The sequence below is a fragment of the Simochromis diagramma genome, unplaced genomic scaffold (assembly GCF_900408965.1).
Source record: "Simochromis diagramma unplaced genomic scaffold, fSimDia1.1 OVJJ01000602.1, whole genome shotgun sequence".
Lineage (NCBI taxonomy): Eukaryota > Metazoa > Chordata > Actinopteri > Cichliformes > Cichlidae > Simochromis > Simochromis diagramma.
In genome coordinates this window covers 12,092,504-12,113,305 of record NW_024387040.1, presented here as the reverse complement: position 1 = coordinate 12,113,305, position 20,802 = coordinate 12,092,504, and the positions used below count along the sequence as shown (strand labels likewise).

The window sequence follows — 20,802 nt, the reverse complement described above, 5'->3', positions numbered from 1 at the left end:
TTACATATCGGGGCAAAAAAAAGAGAAATTACTCTTAAAGTTATTTAAATACAACCTCAGGCGTATACCACATTTTACTACATATACCACTATTTCATTATTTATTTAAGTCACAACACAGAAGTAGTGTGTGGGAAAACAAAGTACACCCCGTGATACAGTAGCTCATAGAACCACTTTTGACAGCAACAACTTGAAATAATGATTTTATGTATGACTTTTTCTGTCTCTCCCATTGTTTCTCTGACCCACTCTTCTTTACAACATTGCTTCAGTTTAGTTGAAGAATGCATTGTATTTGTTTATACACAGCTCTCTCTCAACCCTCCACCACCTCCATCTTGACAGCTGTCATAAGGTGTTTGTGCTTGTTAAGCCCGAGCTCAAAAGCCAAAACAGAAATATGGAGACTGTCACCAGAGTTTTAAAAAATGTACTTTATTTTTATTATTATATAATTTTAAATTACATAATAAGTTTAGTCTAAGTGTGGTCTACTAGCATTTCAACCCTCAAAGACTCGTGCAGTGCCACTGCAAAGAGAAAAGAGGTTGCAGAAGGGCCTAACACCTCACACATAACTTTAGTTGACATCTTCAAACATGGATATGAGGATCCCAAGTTGCTGCACTGAGCAAACAAAAGTAACATGTGACCAGCACATAGAGGAGCACAACAGCCACAAATCAAAAGGATTACTCAGTAAGTAATTACTCAGACAATTACTACAACACAAACCAAAAGCATCAACCAACAATCCCAACCATGTGATCTGTTCTTGCCATCACACAAACAGTCACACACCAAGCGGCCCTATGCCACAACAAGTTACTTTGATCTAGAAAATTCAGTAAAGCAAGCGTACTAGTGACCAACCCCAAATGAAGTGCAATATCTACACAATTTAAAGAAATGTTTTTGGCCGTCACCTGGCCAACAACACTCACAAGTGATCCAACAAAAGTAGCCAGCTTTTCCACAACACTAAAGGTCACAGCACAAAGCACTCACCTCATCATTTGGCATCCATAAACACTTATTTACTAGATGTAGATGTTTGAGGCAACTTTGAACGCAAACTCAAGAGCAGGCAGCAGATCAGAGATGCAGTCTACAAGAAAACTCTGAAGCGTACCCCCACCCAGGATAACCACCAAACTTAATAAACTAAACCACCAAACAGGTACTACAGTGGACAGGCAGCACAGCCACCCAGCTGAAACACATTTGCTAAGGAGAGTTTTCTCAATCACAGCTAACACCTTAATCATCACTCAAAACCTCTGATGTTTTGTCTCCACAAACATATCTAAAGTGTCCAAAATATCCCGGACAAGCCCCCATTTATGTTACAACCTTTCTCAAAAGGAGCAACATAAATATGGAGTCTGACACCACAGTTTAAAAAATAATAGATTTTATTTTAAATGACATAATAAGTTCGCTAAAACAGGTGGTACCACAGAGACAAAACTGGTGCGCCCCTCGAAAGCCTGGCAGCTGTGCCAGGTTTTGGACCTCACCAGGTGTAGTCAATTAGCATTTCAACCCAGGTAAGACCTGAAGACTCGTGCACTGCCACTGCAAAGGGAGCAGGTGTTGCAAAGGGGCATAACAGGTTTGATATGTTGTGTTTGATTTTTATCAAACATAATGCTGTGCATTATGTGCAAATATCTCTACTTTGGTCTCATCTGTCCAAAAAACATTGTCCCAGAAGTTATTATTTCATATATAATTTTGGAAATCTAAGCTGTGCTACAATGTTCTTTGCAGAGAGAAGAAGCATTGTCCTGGAAAACCTTCCACACAAATCATTCTCATTCAGTCCTTTTCTAATTGTACTGTCATGAACTTTAACAGTTAAGATACTAACTGAGGCAAGGAGAGTTTGAAATGCTTTTTTAAATGTTATTTTTAAATAAATTCTCTGAGCTTTGCATGTACCTTGGAGTTAATTTGCATGAACAATTTGTGTTATTCATGCAAATTAACATGTTAGGGACCAAGTATATTATGTCTTGATACATACATCTTTAAATTAAAAGAAAGTATAGTTTTTTTTCACAAAACTATATGCAAACGTCTCCCACTGTCTTTATCACACACTAGCAGGAGGGCAGCTTCAAACAAAGCACCTCCACTTGTATGGTGTTGTAGTTCTAGGTCCCGACTGTGGTAATGCCTCCTCTGCTAAAGCATCACTTTTTTGTCAGTAAAAACCTCAACATGAGTTTTGAGACATACCTCTTCATTGATGTACCAGTACAGGCAGTTGTCTTTCAGAACAAACCAGTACTTCTTCCATTTTTGAGAAAAGTAACCCTTTGCATCTCTTTTTCTCCACAGCCAACCCTCGCAGTCTCCTCTGCCCAGCGCCTTGCAGGAAACACGCCTCCGACTCAGCGAGGCCAAACTTCGTCCTGGAACAACATGGAGGAAATGTGAAGGCAGCGGAATTCACGGACAGAAAAAGATCTCAAAACTAGAAGAAAGCACAAACTCAAAGAAGGAAAATGTGTCATTCAAAGGGTAGCACTAATGCTGCTTGTAAGTTCTCACTTCAGTGTGAATAAAATCTTTCACAAAATGTCACATCCTAATGTAGCAATGATTCTTGGCAATGCCTCAGTCTCTGGACTTGACAGAATGCTGCTGCACTGCAGTAAGGTAAGAGGTGTTTAATAAAAACTGCCTTTTCCTTCTGGCATAAAAGCCCTGTAACATTTTTCTCAGCAGGCTCCTCATTAAAGATTACCGGGGAAACTTGGCTCTCAGTCGAGGCCACGGAGAAACTTGCATAGTACTGGATGAAAAGTCTTTTAACATGGTTACAATACTCCATTTACATCTGTGGCAGTGCAGGTCTAAAGGAAACAGGATTCTTACACAGTGCATGACATGAAAAACTACACTTCAACTACACATTGTGAAAAGATTTTGAGTCTGGAGATAATTAATAAGCTTTAGAACACCCCCACCCCACTCGACACACACACACAAACACAGACAGACACACACACCTTACATCCTCAAAATGCACAAAAGTGCTCTCGAATAATGATTATTCTTCATTTTCTGTGCAGCAGCTCCAGGCTATAAACTGATACCATCACCAATTTAGCTTTAAAAGAGAACTACTCGTTATAGAAAACGAAGATTTTTTTTTTTCTCTGATCCTCAACGAAAAGAGTTACTAATATTTCATTACACATTTGATAAGAGTACCACTTGGAGCAGTGGAACTGTGAATAAATCATTATTATCACACTCATTTTGAAACTTTGCTTTAATTGCGGTAAACAAACAAAGCCGTTGACCATACGTGCAGATGGAGCTAAAGCTTTCGCACAATGGCAGATGGTGAAACAAGCAAAAGGCCTCTGGAAAAAAAACAAAAAACAATCCCTTTCAACATGTTAATCCTCGTTCGTGTGGTGGAAGAGAAAAAAAGGTTTGGTCAGATAGGGAAAAAAATACTGATGGCTGTGAGTAAAATTATCCAAAAAAAAAAGAAGAAAAAAATCCTAATAAAGAATCAACTGAGTCATTTATGTAAATAAAACTAAAAAGGTAAGAACTGATGTTACAGTAATCATCCTGCAACTATAAATGTTAACGATGATATAGAGAAATGCTGGATTCGTCAATGTGTGCACACTGACTGAAAGCAAATTCGCCTGCAGTCCGGTCTGCAGCACGCTCATCAAAACATGCGAAATGGGAACAACGTGTTAAAATGCAAATACAGAGCTGTCTGCACAGACTGCATGAGTATGAAACGATTACAAGGTGAGAAAACTACCTCATAAGCAAATTATTACAATTTTTTTACATCGATTTTTTTTGACTGTTTATTTCAACTGCTAAAACCATAAATCATGTTTTCTTTGGCTCAGGCCAAACTGTGAAACGCATGAAAAGCAATGAGGTTTTTCAATTATGCATTACTGTTAATAAATGATCACAAAAATGTGGAGAAATCGACTTTAATCTTGAGTATTACTGGAGCAATTTATCAGTTTATATAATAATGAATTTTTAAAGCCTGCCATTCATTAAAATCATTGATTATAGGAAAGCTCAGAAAACAGCTACAGTTCCCAACTTCTTAATTGTGGCCACTTGTTTATTTTAGCCTAACTGAGTAACACAAAACAGACCGAAACAATGAGCAGTTTTTAAAACTGACGATATATCTCAGCCTAAGTTACCACAAATATAAACATTCATTACATATTCACCATGTCTGTGTATTTACCACAGTGATGGAAAATGAAGGGGAACTCTTCATTTGGTTATAAGATCTACTTTCTTGTAGCTTCTTTGAGAGGTGCTAAAGATGAAGAAGGGGCAAAAGTTCTTTCCATTTAGTTGTTGATGAAAGGTAAAAGATGTTTTCCTGATCAGATGAACATATAAACTGACTGTCTGTGAGCCATTTAAGGACAACACAGCACTAGAACTTCAGTGGGTTAAATTTTGAACTTCATTCACTTTCATAAGAAGAAAAACAGCCTAGACAAAGGGGTTGGTTTGATCCATTGGTGTTGTTTCTATAATAATGTTATATATGTACCTAAACTACTTGGGATACTAACCCTTACTACTGACAGCAGTTTTTTTAGCTGTTGTTTTAAAGTAAAACTAGAGCTTGTTGATTCATATTGTACACTCTAGATAAAAGATGCCAGCAAAAAGTTAAATGAACCTCTAATGGCCAGCTGGTTGTCTGTGTTTCCCCTTGATTTAAATCAGTGTGTTTCACATTGAGCTTTCAAGCAGATCATTCACAAATTGGAGAGCTGTAAATGAAAGTTTTCCAAAAGTTCCTAAGGTCACAGAACAATTAAAACAAAGAGAGGAAATCACCCCAAATTATCCACTTAAACTCATCATTCAAAAAAAAAAAAAAAAAATTTCTAGTCGGTCAGAGATTAGAAAACATGCCGTTCCGCTTGTGTTTCCAGTTTCTAGTTGTGTAAGTGATACTGTACTACACAGCTTTAGGTCTTCTGATATGACAACTTTTCCACATTTTTTTCCAGATACATTGGATCCACTTAATACGCAAGAAGAGTTTGTTACAAACAATGACTAAAACTAAATGTCCTGTCTTTTCTATATAATTGTCTTCCACATGGGATTTACTTGCATTCAAAAATTGCTTTGGGAAGCATGAAAAACTGGAAATGTTAGATGTTCTCCTGCTAGCCAGTAAACCCTTCAGTCAGACCTCCAGTCCTGAGCATGATCATGGAGGAATCTGCCAATCTCTAAGCTGAAATATATGGGCAAGGGCAGCAGATGTGCATGAGCTGGTAATTTTGGATCGTGTTTACACACGAAAATATGAAATTAACTTAAAAATTCATCCATATGCTGACATCTAACACCAGAAAATTAAGAATCTACCACAAATCCTCTTATTGGGAGCAAATGCACCAGTGATTTTGCCCCACTCCTCCTCAGCTATGTGACTGCCTTCATTTTCATTATGACATTTTTATTTCCGTTACATGAGAGTTATAATTTCATATTTTTGAATTTTATTTGGAATTTTTGTTTTCCAGAGTGGGGTTTTTCTCATTTCAGTGTTAGGTTTAAAGTGTTTAATTAGATTGAATTAGACATAAAAACTTTTCAGGGGTTCAGAACAGCTGTTACAATACAAGCACACCTTTTTTGATGATAGTTGACTCACAGTCATGTAGTCTCAGTAAACATCTGTTCCAAAGCTTAGTTTATATAAAAAAATGCCCTTCGCTTTTTAGATTTTTTAGTTTGGTCAAATTTGTCATCACAACCTTTCTTTAACTGAGTTTTCCCGAGTTAGTTTTGTGAGTGCAAAGTATCATTTCAGTTCAGATCAGTATCAAATAAAGTGTTACTATGACTGCTGGCTTTGTGAAGCAGCAGCTGCTCTCACATTCTTCCTGCTTCCATTAGTGGATGAGTGAAAAACCACAACTGGCAGCATCTGTTCACACCTAACAGGTGGCTTTCCTGCTTACCTTTATTCTTCTTCCTGTTCTTTGACTGCAGAGAGGAGGAGGAGGAGGACTGTTGGTATGTCTGAGAGAGGTTGGAAAGAAGAGGAAGAAGAGAGGGAGGGAGAGGCAGGCTGTCAGGATGAATCAGTGCCCTTTGTTTGCTGCAATGAATTCTGGGATATAAAAGATGACAGATCTTAGGGAGAGCAGGAGCGATGAGACGAGGAAAGGGGAGCTGAATCGTTCTCCCCGTTCTCTCATTATCTCTTCCTCACACACAGACACACATATGAGGGGATGGAAAAGTGAACCTCACGGAGGACATTAGCGACTTTCACACCTCTAAACATAGAACAGAAGGACAGGAGGGAGGTTCGGGTGACACAATAGGACGTCCAGGTGAGGGAGGACGTTTGTGTGTGTGTGTAGGTGTGTGTGTGTGTGTGTGTGTGTGTGTGTGTGTGTGTGAAGAAGCTCAGGGGAGCTGTGAGATTAAGCAGAAACTTCAGTAAGCAAAACATGAAGGACAAACATCCAAAACAAGGGTATGTGAAGTCTGACAGTGAACCCTGACATGCCCACTTACTTGGTGTGTTTAAAATTTAGAGTGAATTATCTAGTTTGTGCTTTTAAAAGAGGACAGAGGTAAATCTATCAGAGGATTACTGCGATATATGAAGAAGTGATCATTCAAGTTATGCAATTTTCTTAGTGGATAACAGTTACATCTTAAAGAAGAACTGTTCATGATTCCATGTTTGTCTAAAGCAGAAGGAATAGAAAAAGTTAAGATTGATTTTGTTTTATAAAACAGTGGCAATGATATATGTAGAGTCTATGCTAATGTTTAGTCAGCATCATAGACAGTGCCAAAGGCCGATGTAGCTTCTGTGACTGAAAAGCGAAACATAAAAAGTGAAGCCGATGGGGAAATGCCTTAAGCCTGCTTTGTTTTTAATGAAAACTGGGGGAACTAGATATGATTGTAAAAAGACTTCCAGTCTCACAGGAGTCTATGGGAAAATGTCCCACCGACTGGACCTCAAGTTCCACGTGACTCATTTCAGGAAATACTGAATAAAACATTAGGTCCATTTTTAAAATTTTGGCCATTCTAAGGTTTGCATTATACATTGCGGACACAGACGTGCACATCTGGAACCCTGACGGCCGAGCAGTCTTTCCTGTTATACTTCTTTGAAGTCCCCCACCTGGGTCGCATGCGTGGCTAGTGCATTGTAATGTAAAGTCTCTGTGGAAAAGTTCTTGCAGTCCACATGGAACCTCACGCTCAGTGTCTGATCACAAAATGAAAGTCACACGGGAAAAAGATCTATGAATGCGTAAAGTATAATCCCATCTTAAATGTCAGAAAGGAGAATAATCTGGGGCTAACAGCTTGTTATTGACAGCTCATTAGCCAATGAGCATGCAGTTGGATTAACAGTCAAATTCACACCTTTCTCACTGCAGAAAACCACAAAGGCTTCAGCAAAAACGCTCATCTCGACACCTCATAACAGAACTACACCAGTGGATGATGTCATAATAGATATGTCCATCATTTATAATGTCTAGGGTCAGTGCCTAGCTGACGAATAATTTGATAAGAGTAATGTGGGCCTTGAAATGACCTGAAAGAGTAAGCCAAACTAAATATAACATCTTGTGTTCAGATGTGACTGAGTAATGACACTGTGGAGAACTGAGTGTATTTGATGCCTCACGCAGCATCCTTGATCCAAAACAACAAACTCTGACCAGCACATTTCTCATGTGACCTCTCTCTACCGGTCAGATGGGGCAACAGACCAGCTCTGATGTCACGATATTACACATGTCAGAGCCTGGACCTCAGCCACTCACAGCCCAATACTCAGCAGGACAGATTACATGGGCCCGCCTACTCCCACTGACACGCCATCTGCCATCCCAGCGCCCATGCACACTGTAAACACATACTCGAGCACGGGCATGCAAACACTTTTAATTTTCAAAGAGATGCTGACAAGATGTATAAGGTCACCGCCGGCCAAAATGACTGCCTGGAGCGGCAGGCTGAGACGGACAGGCAGGGCAGGCGGATGTCATGGAAGTGACAGGGGGTAATAACGAGTCAGCATTCGCTCACATCACACTTCACTGTGGCACTTTTTCATCATGGCTAAAAGCTATTTGCTTTCTCTCAGATCTCTGAGTCCTGACTGTTAGATTAGTATCAAAACAGATCAGAGAAAGTCAGAGGAATTTCCTGATTGTCCAGAGTAGTTCAGATCCACAATATGAAGCTATATTTTGCACCTGGAGTTTAAATCAACAGCTTATTTAAACACAACAGTACTCTTTTTATGTCAATTTCAGTGAGATGTTTCACTTCAAAAGCTTGTTGGGGCACTTTTTCCCTCTACACTTCCTGGACATCATCCCTGTCAACGACATATTCCGTTTGTTATCCTTTATTTTAAAGACTTTATCTTACATGGTTACTTTGGATGTTTGCCTATTTTGCCAAAAGTTGAATGAGTAGATCAATGCCACTTTTATATCTGTATAGTTAATAAGTTATTATAACTAACTACCACCATGATTGTGAGTGGTAGTAAGGCTTCTGAAAAAAATTAAATAAATAAATACCATGACTTGATAGCGTGGCAAGAGTATAACTGTATATCAAAGATGGACATAGCTTCAACAACTGCCTGAATTGTGTTCTCATGGCCAACGGAGAGTTCACCTCATTGGGTCTCATTGTCTAGAGGTCCCTGTAGCTCTCTTGATTTATGACCTCAGTAATCACCTTCCTAATGAGTATAGGTCTAGGTATATTGCCTCAAACACTAGCTTGAAGTCTTAATTAATATAACATAGTACAATGGTACACTGTGATCCTATTAGAGTAAATTATATGCAAAATCAGGGCATGATTTGGTGTGTCGCTAACATGACTTGTTTCTCAGTCAGATCCACCTCAAGAAACCACAATGAAGCATTCAAACAAGTCCAAGCCAACAGGTAAGATTAATGTGGCTAGGCGGCACCTTAGATATTGAGGTTTTGCAGTCATATGACCACTAACCATGTGACAGTAACTTTGTTTTGATCATCTGTCCACCACCAGTTGCGAGCAAAAAAGGTGTATTACCTGACAGGCTGGTGAGCCATTGCTGTAGTTTGATGGTAATTACTAGCAATCGACTCCAAAAGCCCCAGTCACACAGGCTTACAGACCCGTCAAGAGACCCCCTGGCAACCACTGGTTGCTAGGGAACAATATGTAATATGTTGTACAAAGCAAGTTTCTGATGCAATAAAATCTCTGTGACTGATTACACCAAGCGGCACAAGCAGCTTCCAGCAACTATTTGCCAACCAGTCAGGGAATGAATATTTTTCAAGGTTGTATCACATCTAATGTGGGGGACAACTCTTGAGCAATGTGAGCATGACATGATGAACCTGAAGTATATGTTTAATAATTAGCCTAACAACCATAAAAGTAGTTTGTCAGTGAGTAATGATCACACTTAAGATCATAAAGGAAATAAAACTGTTTTTTTTTAAAAAATATATTTATCATGGTGAGTTCACAATTTATCATGATGCATGCATGGGATACAGTATGTTTTATGTTCAATGTGTATACAAATTCAAAAGTAAGAAAATGTATAGTTATAAAAGTTAGGTATAAAAGTTGTGCGTAGATGTTTTTGCTTTCAGACCAAGCTAGTCTAGCCATTCGTGGTCTTCAATATAAGAGTGGCATTGATTTCCCCATCTGTCACACAAAAAACACTTCTTTGAATTTCCAGAGTGATTTATAGAGGACATAAAACACGAGACAGTGAAAGTGGACAGTTGGTTTCTTGGCATAAACATAATTGTTAAAGCCGTCTCAAACTGCTTTTCAGTTTTAGTGGTCTTATTTTCCTCCGAGCTGTCAATTCTGTCACTAGTTAGCTAACATAAACTAATTTAAGTCTATTAGCCACAACCAACCGACCAACCAAATGACATCACATTCCGTACTGACAGAAGATGATGCTAAACTGTTTTTTCAAACTTGAACTTTAAGCACTTATTTCTTAAATCCAGCTTCACAAACAGAGTTACATCAATGTCAGTTGTTGCTATCATGTTTCCATGTCTTCTTTAAAGTTGTCATTGTGGATTGAAACAACCCACAAATAAAAGTTCTGCATTTAAGAGTCCGCAGTGATAAAGACAATGAAAGAGCAACAAAAAAAGAAAGACAAAAACATGTAAAATAAATAAACGAACAAAAAGAGAAAGGAAGAAGCAAATACATTTTTATAAAGTCCATCCCTTACATGATAAATGGAGGCTGGGTCCCTGGGAGGTGACTCTCTCTGATTTGTCTGAAGGACATAATGGGAGGGGCTTTGACTGTGGTGGCTCCGCCTCTTGGCACGTTTGGCCGTATCATTGGACCGTTTGCCCGGACGAGCTGTGTGGGAGGAGTAGTCTTCACCGCTGGTCCGTTCGTCCCCGCCGGACAGTCCCACATAACGCATAAGCGAGGCTTCTGTGAGACACAGTTACACCAGCCAATCAAAGCTCCGCCCACATTTGACTGATTTTGATCTCCTGCTCATACTTTTTCTAGTCTGTCTTCATCAATACTTCCTATGATGTCATGAAGGTTTCTGGGTTAATTAGAGACTAAATTTAAAAATATATAAATAAAAGGCTGCAGAAAAAAATGTCCTGTTATTCAAATGCATCAAAATTAGGGCAGTAGACTTCAAGAGCTGTCAATAGAAAGATTTTAAAAAAGGAAATTTTTTTAAAGCTTTTGACTTCTATTTACAGAATCCATACTTACTTCATCAGCTATTTTGAAAATATCTAAGGAGTGCAAAAATTCCAGACGTAATCTTTTTTTTTTTTGTGCCCCGTAGTCTCGGCATCCCTCGAGGTTAATTAGTTTTGTTTAACCCAGACTGCAGTGAAAAATTCTGCATTGTGTTTTATCACCTGATAAACAGACTACTTAATTTGTGAAATAAAGAAAACCATGCAGCAAATCAGCTCTGGGGATTTGGTAATTTATAACCAGGACTAACAGATTAAGGTCAAGAAAAGATCACGGTCACTGTTGAATAAAACCATCTTATTAGCTGCAATGCAGTTATGTAAAAAGCCAACAAGAAGACCAAAGTCAGCACATATGGGAAGGACAAACTGTCAGAAAATCCCTTCAGGCAGCGTCAGTTGATAAAGACATATAAATAATAAACCTGCACAAATTTACTTTGGTGAAGGTGTGATGAGGAGTTTTTGTGTTTTCATGTGAGGATTCAGAGACACACATCCTGCAGTCATTTTCACACGCTGCCACTAAGCGGTGTGCCCACAAAGGAAGTGAGGAAGAGAAGTGTTAGCCAGCATTGAAAGGGGCACACCAATTTATCACACAAAGACTCCACGGTTGTTACTTTTCAAGTCAAATGATTGTGCATTCAAAAATCTGCACAAATAACACAGACTTCACTTATATTTGTGCCATTTTTCACAATACAAACTGCAGTTTCCACTTTCCTTCAGTTTGGGAGCATGATTTTTTTATTTCCTTTGTCAAATATTGCACTCCTCTCCCACATAATTCATAAGGTCTGTGCACGCATTTGGATTTCCTCTGTTCTTGCTCCAAACTGCACCTCTGCACTCAGAGGTTCTGTTGCTTGGACTCATTTCCTGTGTGATATCCATCCTCTCTGCTCCCAGGATTTTTCAGTTTGCTTGTGAAACTTCAGCTTTCTGATATTTGTGCAACAGGTTATGACCCAAGTGGGCACAAGTCCCTGGGCAATGATAAGCACTCAATCACTGGTTTGATTTCCTAGCTGAAATGCAAGTTATTTCATGTAGCACTGGTGTAGGAGCAGTGGATACATTGGATTAAAGGGAGAGTACTTGACCATGAGTGACGCTTCAAGTACAGCGAAAGTACTCACTTGATGATTCTGCACCTCAAAAAAATACATTTTTAAGGATGCGGAGCTAATCTCTATTGTGAATGCACGCCATTTCAGCTCTGCTCTAAGGTGAGGTGTAGCCAGTTTCACTGGTTATAATACAAGCATGGTTTTGCAACATCTGCTCCACAACCAGTTTCCATGATTATTATTATTATTATTATTATTATTATGTGTTAACCGTTAGCACAGGGTAGGTTCTTTTTAAAAAAAAAATATCCCTAATTATCAGACAAATATGTTAATCACAATAACCCTGGTAACACTGTTTCTAGGAAGTGAAAATGACCATATAAACAATGCATTTATTAATATATTTTGAGATTTGCTATGGAGACATGGCACTCAAAGAATCCAGAGTAGAAATATATGAGCAAAAATAGAAAATCCTGCCCCTGCTCCCACAGAACCAATCAACATGAAACATTTTTGGGGGATGTTTCAGTTCAAGTTTTTAGAGTTAGTATGGAGTTTAGTCCTTTTTATGTTTCTAAGTTTAGTTGTACTTCTGGTTCATGTTTTCTTGTCTCAGTGTCATCCCCTGTGTTTCCTCTGAGAGTCCGTCATGTCCTCTGTGTATGTTCCTCAGTCATGTCCATGTGTCCCTCCGTGTCTTGTCTCCCTTTTCTGTTCCCATGTTCCCCGCCTCGTTTTTTATTCTTTGTCTCCCTTGTCAGTCATGTGCATCCATGTGTGTTCTCCACAGTCCGTCATGGCTCTGTGTCCCTCACTCATTCGTCCTCTGCATCTCCTCAGTCTGTCTGGTTCCCATGTCTGTCCTCCCCCCGGTCCCAGTGTCAAACCTGTGAGTCCTAGTCTGTGTTTTCGTGTGCTTCCTATTTTATTTTGACAGTTTCTCGTCCTGTGTTCAGTTTCTCTTCCCCTGTCTCCTATTCGTCCCAGCTGTGTTCCCCATGTGTTTCCTTTCTCCCTAATCACCCTCGTGTTTCCTTTTGCTCCTCGTCAGGTCATCTGTCCGTTGTTCATCATGTTCCAGATTTTTCCCATATCCAGGTTCCGTGTTCCATTTATTTTAATCTTATCTTCTCAGTTTAGTTTATTGTTTAGCTTCATCTTACTTCCCTTCTGCATATTGTAATTTTTTTCCCTTCAGCCTAAATAAAAGGCTTGTATTCTGTTAAATCCATTCTCCTTTTGGTTTGTCTGCATCTGGGTCTACACCGTGCACTGGCCACCGGCGGTAACAGGTCGAGGACTTTTTTCTTTTATTTGGAATGATTCCTCTTTTATCGTTTCAAGATTGAACATTTTGCATTTTTGCAAATACATGTCCAGATGTAATAAGAAAACATGGTAAGAAGTATGTTGAAGTTACAAGAAAATATCACAGGTCAATTTGGATCGAGGGATTCAGCTCCTGCATGGTGAGGATGCTAACGTTTAGTCTTGGCTAGTTTTGTAGTCTGAGGTTTATTTTGCTTCTAAGAGAATTACGGAGAAAAATTATTAGAGAGACTGATCATGCATTAGTGTTCAGCTCTTTGAACACAAAAGGAGGAGTGTGGGGATTTAGCCATAACAAAACATCTGCAATAATACTAGTATATTTTTTTTATATAACACATTTCTTTCATGTTGTTACTGTGTGCTGATGATGGCACACAATAAGATAGGTAGCATCTACAAATCACTGGAAACTGCTAAACAAAAAGTTTTTTTAATGGAATTTATATAACCAACACGCTACCAATTCAGCATTGTAAAGTTTTGCTTGTGTGACTGATGAAGTAAAATTCCTCGGCTCCAAAATACTGTTTATGAGTTCATCTGTGCAGCTGAGTTTATTCCTGCTTTGCTCTGAATTTTTTTACATCTTTTTTTGTGTAACTTTTCTCCATTTCCCCACCTGAACTCTGGAGCAAACTCGGGTTTCCTCTACCTCTCTCTTCCCTTTTCTGCGGATCCCACTCTCCTGTCCTCCCTTGGTTGCTAGGCAGCGGCCAGAGGAAAGTGAGACACCGAGAAGAGCTGCTGTCAGCGTCACCATGGCAACTGTGTGAGTGATTCAGGTGGAGGTCAGGGAGAATAAGCTTTTTTTCAGTTTCTACCTCCACCCCTCAGTTCCTCTTTTTCCTCTCTTTCTCTTCTTCCTCCTTTCACGGCTTCCTTTCATTTTCTCTCCCTTTGTGCAGACTGTTTGCCTTTTTTCTCCCCCCTCCTACTTCTTTCCTCATCATCCCCCCCTCATTCCTCTGTGATGCTAATCACAGGGAGAATTAGCAAAAAGGGATAGAGGTGCATTGATCTGCACACACACGTTGATCTCTTTATAATTCATAGAGACAGGAGCGCTTAACAAATATCTAACAGGCTCTTCAGGAGACACATATGCACTCCACACGCCGGCACTCACCTCTGCGGCTTTCTCTGTTAAGCTTGGCTGGGTCTTCATAATCACCCACCCAGTTACACTCCACAGGCATGGAGATGGGCCTCAGCCTGCCTACAAGTGCACACACAATCACAAGTTTAATAGTAGCAAAGCAGATGGGTTGATCAATAAAAACTTATGGTCCTCAACCAAAAATTTGAAACTGTTGTGCAAATTTTCACACTTTCCAATAAACATTAGGCTAAATGTTGGTACACTTAAAAAATAATAATTAAAGGACAAGATGAAGAGTTGTACTGAACTGATATTTAACGATGAATAAGGGGTTTTAACAACATTAATGCAGCCATAGTAATTGCAGGATTCTTGTATTTCGCCAGCTTTGTAACAAGCTCAGTCGCTCTATGCTGGGCCTGCAGGTGGATTCATACTCACATAATGATTTTTATTTTTTCTAAAGTGGCTCAATTCTGCAGCATGAGATTGAACTCGGTTCCCTCGCGCTTTGTTTCTCCCTCTCACACAAACACTCAATCATGATAAGAGCGAACCGTATGTGGGCGTGGTGCAGTACACGGGCTCCTCCTCTTCTCGCCGGCGAGACTCTTGATCCAGGAAGGAGTTCGGTGACTCAGAGCGCTTAGCAGCGCTGACGCCACCATGGTTACGAGATGCTTCATCACCAGACAAGGCTCCTGTCTCATCTCTATAGCAACAGCAGAGGCAGATTTTTAACAAATGGACGTCAGTGTCAGAGCTCATCTTTGCTGTCACCTGTTCCACTGTTTTATCCCGCTTTTATTTTCAGCTGTTTAAAAGACCCAGGTTAACTACCTGGGTGTATATGGCTCAGCAGGTGGAGGGGGGATGTAAAGGTCCTGGAGGGCGGAGTTCTTGGTGGGTGTGCCTGAAGGCGTGGCTGAACTGCTGCCTGGGCTTCTGGTCGGCTGCAAAAAGTGGAAGTAGGGTTTGATTTGTCTTTTTTTCCTGGAATCTAAAAACCTTTTGCTTCAAGTTCAACTTCTGACATAAAAATATGTCCTAAATATATCCTAAATATAACTCTAATGTTGAATGGTTTGACAACTTCAAGAACCCAAGAAACACAGCACACCCATGACATAATACAATAATGAAGTGATTGTAATTGTCTTTAAATGATCCATTTTAAGCTTAAGTTATAGCTGAAAACTAGTACAGCTTTAAATAAAATGAGAAAATTTGGACAAATCTCTAAATGGAAGAGATGTGGCTGAAAAACAGAATTGAATGGGCCTGATCTCCAGGCCCTCAAGAGGAACTGGATTACAAACAGACTCTGAAGTGAAAATCACTGCATGAGCTCATTAACACTGGTGAATTCATAGCTCATTAGCGCACACTGCCTTGCTGTGAAGGCCCCATTAATGCTGAACAACATAGGCAGGCTTTAGGGAAATGCATAGAGCCATCAGTCCTTTTCTTTCTTTCTTTCTTTGCCAGAAAAGGGCTTGTTTATTACAACAAGCCACTGCCAAACACCATTTCGTATGTATTTTCATGGCTAGCATTGCTATGTAAAGAATCATCCCTACATTATCCTTTTGATTCCTGGCCTCAAGCAATGATTACCCTGGAAATTTTACAATTTAAAAGCATTTACTTATTAAAAGTACTATTTGTGTAACTAATATTGTTTGGCCAAATGAGCAGAAAGTCCGCCACGATCAGAGGATAAGAGAGGTTGAACATGGTGAAATGTCACTAAGCTACAGGTGGATTGAGATGTTTTGTCATCACGAGTGAAAATACTAGTAAAGGTACTGAACTCTGATTTATGTCAGTGTATTGTCTATGTTTCATTTTTTTTAAATCTGTCTGACTCTCTAAAATTGTTAACACATAATTTAAAAAAATGAACATTCTGGTATTTAATATAACTAAAAACTGGAGATTAACACTATAAACTTATCAGGAAGGTGTTTGTCGAGATTATGAATCATTTTAATTAATTCATTTGTAAAGTGCCAAATCACAACAGCGGTCACATCAAGGTGCTTCATGTAATAAAGTAAAGATCCTACTATGATACAGAGAAAAGCGTAAAAATCAAGTCTGCTAATTTGTTTTTCCATCGACATCGAAAGAATGCAGCCTTGGTGCTTGAGTTTGGAAGCAGCATCCATCTTTTCTGTACAGTCTATGTATAAAACACAAACTTGATCTGTTAGTCTTTGCATTTAAAAATAAATTATCTCTTATTCTTTAGGAAAATATCATCATTGGCAGTTATTGGAGGCATGTTTAGTGAAATAGGATAGATGGATGCAGATCTAGTTCAGGTTTGGAAATGTGAGCTTTTTGATCAATTGTGAACTATGAGCTACTTCATTTTATTCTGCGTGAACTAAACTTTGAACTAGCTCATGTGAACCTGCACGTCACTGACGTTTGTTGGATTTGGTACTGGAATTGGCCTGTGCAGAACTTCATTGGGGGGGTAATCGGGGACAGGAATCGACCTGCATATTTCTTCAACTATTGTGAAAACTCCATAAGCTTCCATTAAGACTGAAAGAGATATTGCAAGGAGGGACTACTTACCATTTAGGACAAAATAAAACAAAATCAATATCCCTTCCTATAAGTGCAAAGCGAGCACAGTGGCAGCTCAGTGTAGTTATTATCTTTTTTTTACCTCCATAAAAAATTATCATTGTGTCCCCAGGGCTTAGAGCGTACTGTGTTATAATATCCAATTGCAACTATAACCAAACTACAAAAATAAGAACAAAGTTGTGTTCTTCTCCTTTGTGTTTTCCCCCTTTGTCTAGATAATCAGTGATAATTATAGTGCCATACTCTAAAATCATAAGAGATTTGGGAACGTGGCTTGAGGGCACCATCAGTTTTCGTTTCCCTTTCAGTCCAGTGTGTTTCAGCTGGCAAACAAAACCATGCTGAGCCACTGCTCCCTGACCTAATTACACGCTTTAGCTCCAGTCGTTCGGGAGAGGGAATGCTGTGGGGAATTATGTGGGCCAGTGCAGTGCTTTAATAAAGTCTATAAAAGGTAGAGCTAGTCCCACCTGCAAAGCCAGGGGTTTCCAGCGCATGTTCTTCAGCAGCGCAGGGGCAGAGCTGAGCGTGCTCTGTGGACGCTTCTTCAGGGTCAGGGACACGATGCCTTTATCGGCCCGCAGCGAGCCGACCAGGTTACGTAACTGCCAGCCCACCTGTGAACGAGAGAGGATGGAGAATTAGAGAGTAAAGTGATCTGCAGAAAAACTAGAAATCCTCTATATACAGAACAAAACAATCACACCCTTATTTATACAGTAAGTAGCCTTTATGTGCAGCCTGAAGTTTGAATTCTGTCCACGTCGTGATTGGATCTCTCTTGTTGAACGTTCTGTGCAAGGCAAGTGGGTGTGGAGGTGGAAAGTCTATCTATAGAGCTTTCATGTGATGTAACCTGCCCTCAATTTGAAAACAAATACATGTGATCACAAATCGTTTTGTTTTTTGGTTATTTTTATTTGTATTTACCCACTATATTTACAAACCCACACCAGCGCACTTTTGTGAACAGAAACACACAAGGGTAAACAAAAGTAAACACGGCAACAGGAAAGTTGGGCTAGCTTCCCCTCACTGCAGCTATTGAACTGATCTGATCATAATGCAGGAGGAGTCGTAAAGGTTAGAGGATCTGATTACACTAATTGGAAAGCAAGCTGCTTGCATTTGCACCTGTACACGGTCCACAGTACAAATGTAAGGAGTGCCACTAAATCACCAAACACCAAGCAGGAACTTGGTTTAAGTAGCTAATAAAATTAATTCCTGCTTATACTGGTCATTTTATCAATCATTAGACAGAAAATTAATCTTCATGTGACTCTTTTCTGACGACACTGAAAAACCTATCAGTAGCAAGCAGGGATGAAGCAACATGGCGATTATTTTTTTCTTCTAATAATCAAATAATTGAAACCCTCGTTTTAACACTCAACAACCTGTCCATCTTTCAAACTCCTGAGATGCTTAGTTCATATTCAGCAGCTAGCAGCTAACTTAATCTGTCTGAGGTTTGTTGCCAAGCAATAGGGTATATCTATTTGAGCTTTTTTTCTTGGTCCTTACCAAAACAGCAGATTTTTGTAAGAACAAAAACCACTGAGGTGAGAAATCTTAAAATTATATTATGTAGAGAACTACTTGCGCTAAATCTTTTTTTAGGGTCATATTAGCAGCAGATGTAATGTCAATTTTGTCATACGACGTCATTCGCAAGAGTGTCAATGATAAGCCTACAAAAGCCACAGCACACAGACAAGAGAGGGGGGTGAAAACAGAGAAACAGTGGGGAGACTAGAATTTCGGTAAAATCAAAACAGCACCCAAAATGTAATAATATCACAAGAACCAAAAGTTAGCATGACATCACAAAAAAAATCCAATTCTATTATTGTTTGAATGAGTTTTTGTAGATACAAAGAATCAAATAAGATTTAATGGTTTACTGAGTAAACACAAAAAACTGGGTACTCAGTAAGAGAACACACACCCACAAACACACCAACAAAAACTCACCACGGTCTGATGATTGACTTGAATGACTTCATCTCCTGCATGGATCTTCTTACAGCGGTCAGCCGGAGACTACAGAGGCACAGGAGCCAGAGAAAGAGAAGGCAAACAGACGACTATGAATTGATCTATCGATCCATGGGCACTGCTGAGGTTTCTCAGCAAACCCTACTTAAATAAGCTGCAATAAAGCAACAAGGGAAAGTCTTCCAGAGTCACTGATATTCTGATGTTATAAATACAAATTTCAGATTTGCACATAATCTGACCAATAACTGGTGTTTTAGGGGAAGTCTGCAGTTCACTAGGTCAATTTGTGAAAAGTGGGATATTAATAAACCTCTCACCCCTTCTGTAGTTCCTGTGATAACATGGAGTCCATCGTAGGTTGACTTTATGTACATTCCCTAATTGACAAAGGAATGGAGAAAAAATGTAAGTGCTCTATGATACTAGTAAATATTTGGAAATACACACTGATTTATGAGTTGTAAAATTAAAAACAGCTCTCACAGAAACAGAAAGTTTATTCTAGTTTTGTCCTGCTAAATAAAAAAAATCAAGCATCTGAGCCCAAACCAGATGGGAAGGTGTGTCGCAGCAGGATGCTGTAGTAGCCGTGGTGGATAAGAGCGTGTCCTTGAATTCTGAATTAATCTCCAACAGCGTTGCCAGCAAAGCTCCTCACACGCCTTCACTGCTACACCTCCATGCACCACAGTGGAAAACTATATGCAGATATTCTCCCTTTATGTGCCTCAAAAATATGAGACTATACTCCAGATTTCTACTGATATTATGTCCATTCTTTGTGTTTCCAGACCGAGCAGGAACACATAATGCACACCCACAGTATGTGTCTCTGCTTTCTTGCTGGGAATATGATACGAAGATCTATACTAGTAACTACACTTATGGTTCCCCTCAGTTATGGTTTCTTTCTAAGACTGAGATGTTTGCATCCGAGGAAGTATTGATGTGGGCAGTAATAAGGTGCCATTAACTAGTGATTTCTGAGGCTGGTAACTCTGAAGAACTTCCCCTTTCTTTCCTGGAGTGGTGCCAGTTGGATCATATTGTTTAACAATTTTTTGTGACTTGAAGCTTGCACTTTAAACTTCAACCTCAGAAATTTCAAAGCTTTCTGGTCTGACTGATCTTTATGTCTCAGAGTAAAGATTTTTACCCACTTTGAAGTTGAATATGACAGATTTAATGCCTACCAACAGTACGTCTTCAGGCAGTAAATTATCATCTCATAAAGAAACAAAAGGTTTTACCTGTTAACTTCTGACGAGGTCTACTTAAGTGAAAACTATTCCAGGTAAAGAACTCATTAGGCTGGTTAAGATATTATCAATAATCTAAATTAAATCTGATTTATAGTTTGGTGATTTCTGTTATGTTCTACTCTAGAGGAAAATGTTAAAAATTTAAATAAAATAAACCAAAGCCAAAAGCCAAAGTTACCCCTTTGCTAGGCTACACTCCACTTAGTAGCCAACACACTGTGACCACTCGCAGCTGAGACAAATCATTTTCTCCAAAGTGAACGGTTAAATTGTTAAACCTGAAAATAACAGGGAGGTGGAACAGCACTTTGACTGATCAATCATTAACACTCATTGATCTGCCAAAAAATTACTGATATGACTAGAAAATATGGTAACATGGAGACCTAACCTCCACATTATCTACAACTAGCATAAGATAAGCTAACAAGTCTTGTCATGCTAGCTAAGCTAACTGCAGGTTTATAGTTTTTCAGTGACCATCACAGTCATGGCCAACAGTTTTGGCAATTACAAAAAATGTTTTTTGTCACATCAGTATTTATGGAGATTATTTGTTCTATATTTTTCTATGATGTAGTGCATATCATATACAT

General features: G+C 39.2%; 1 protein-coding gene across 4 annotated transcripts in view; it reads right to left on the bottom strand.

The window, feature by feature from the left end:
- cnksr2a (connector enhancer of kinase suppressor of Ras 2a) overlaps positions 1-20,802 on the bottom strand; it is a 111,553-nt gene that overhangs the window by 42,371 nt on the left and 48,380 nt on the right. For all 4 annotated transcript variants that reach the window (XM_040043743.1, XM_040043744.1, XM_040043745.1 and 1 more), the window contains exons 7-15: positions 19,262-19,321; positions 18,918-18,986; positions 17,411-17,557; positions 15,177-15,289; positions 14,894-15,048; positions 14,364-14,453; positions 10,322-10,536; positions 6,015-6,075; positions 2,248-2,423 (exon numbers count right to left, since the gene is read on the bottom strand). In XM_040043743.1, coding sequence (XP_039899677.1) covers positions 2,248-2,423; positions 6,015-6,075; positions 10,322-10,536; positions 14,364-14,453; positions 14,894-15,048; positions 15,177-15,289; positions 17,411-17,557; positions 18,918-18,986; positions 19,262-19,321 — 1,086 coding nt within the window. The remainder of the gene's footprint in view (positions 1-2,247; positions 2,424-6,014; positions 6,076-10,321; positions 10,537-14,363; positions 14,454-14,893; positions 15,049-15,176; positions 15,290-17,410; positions 17,558-18,917; positions 18,987-19,261; positions 19,322-20,802) is intronic.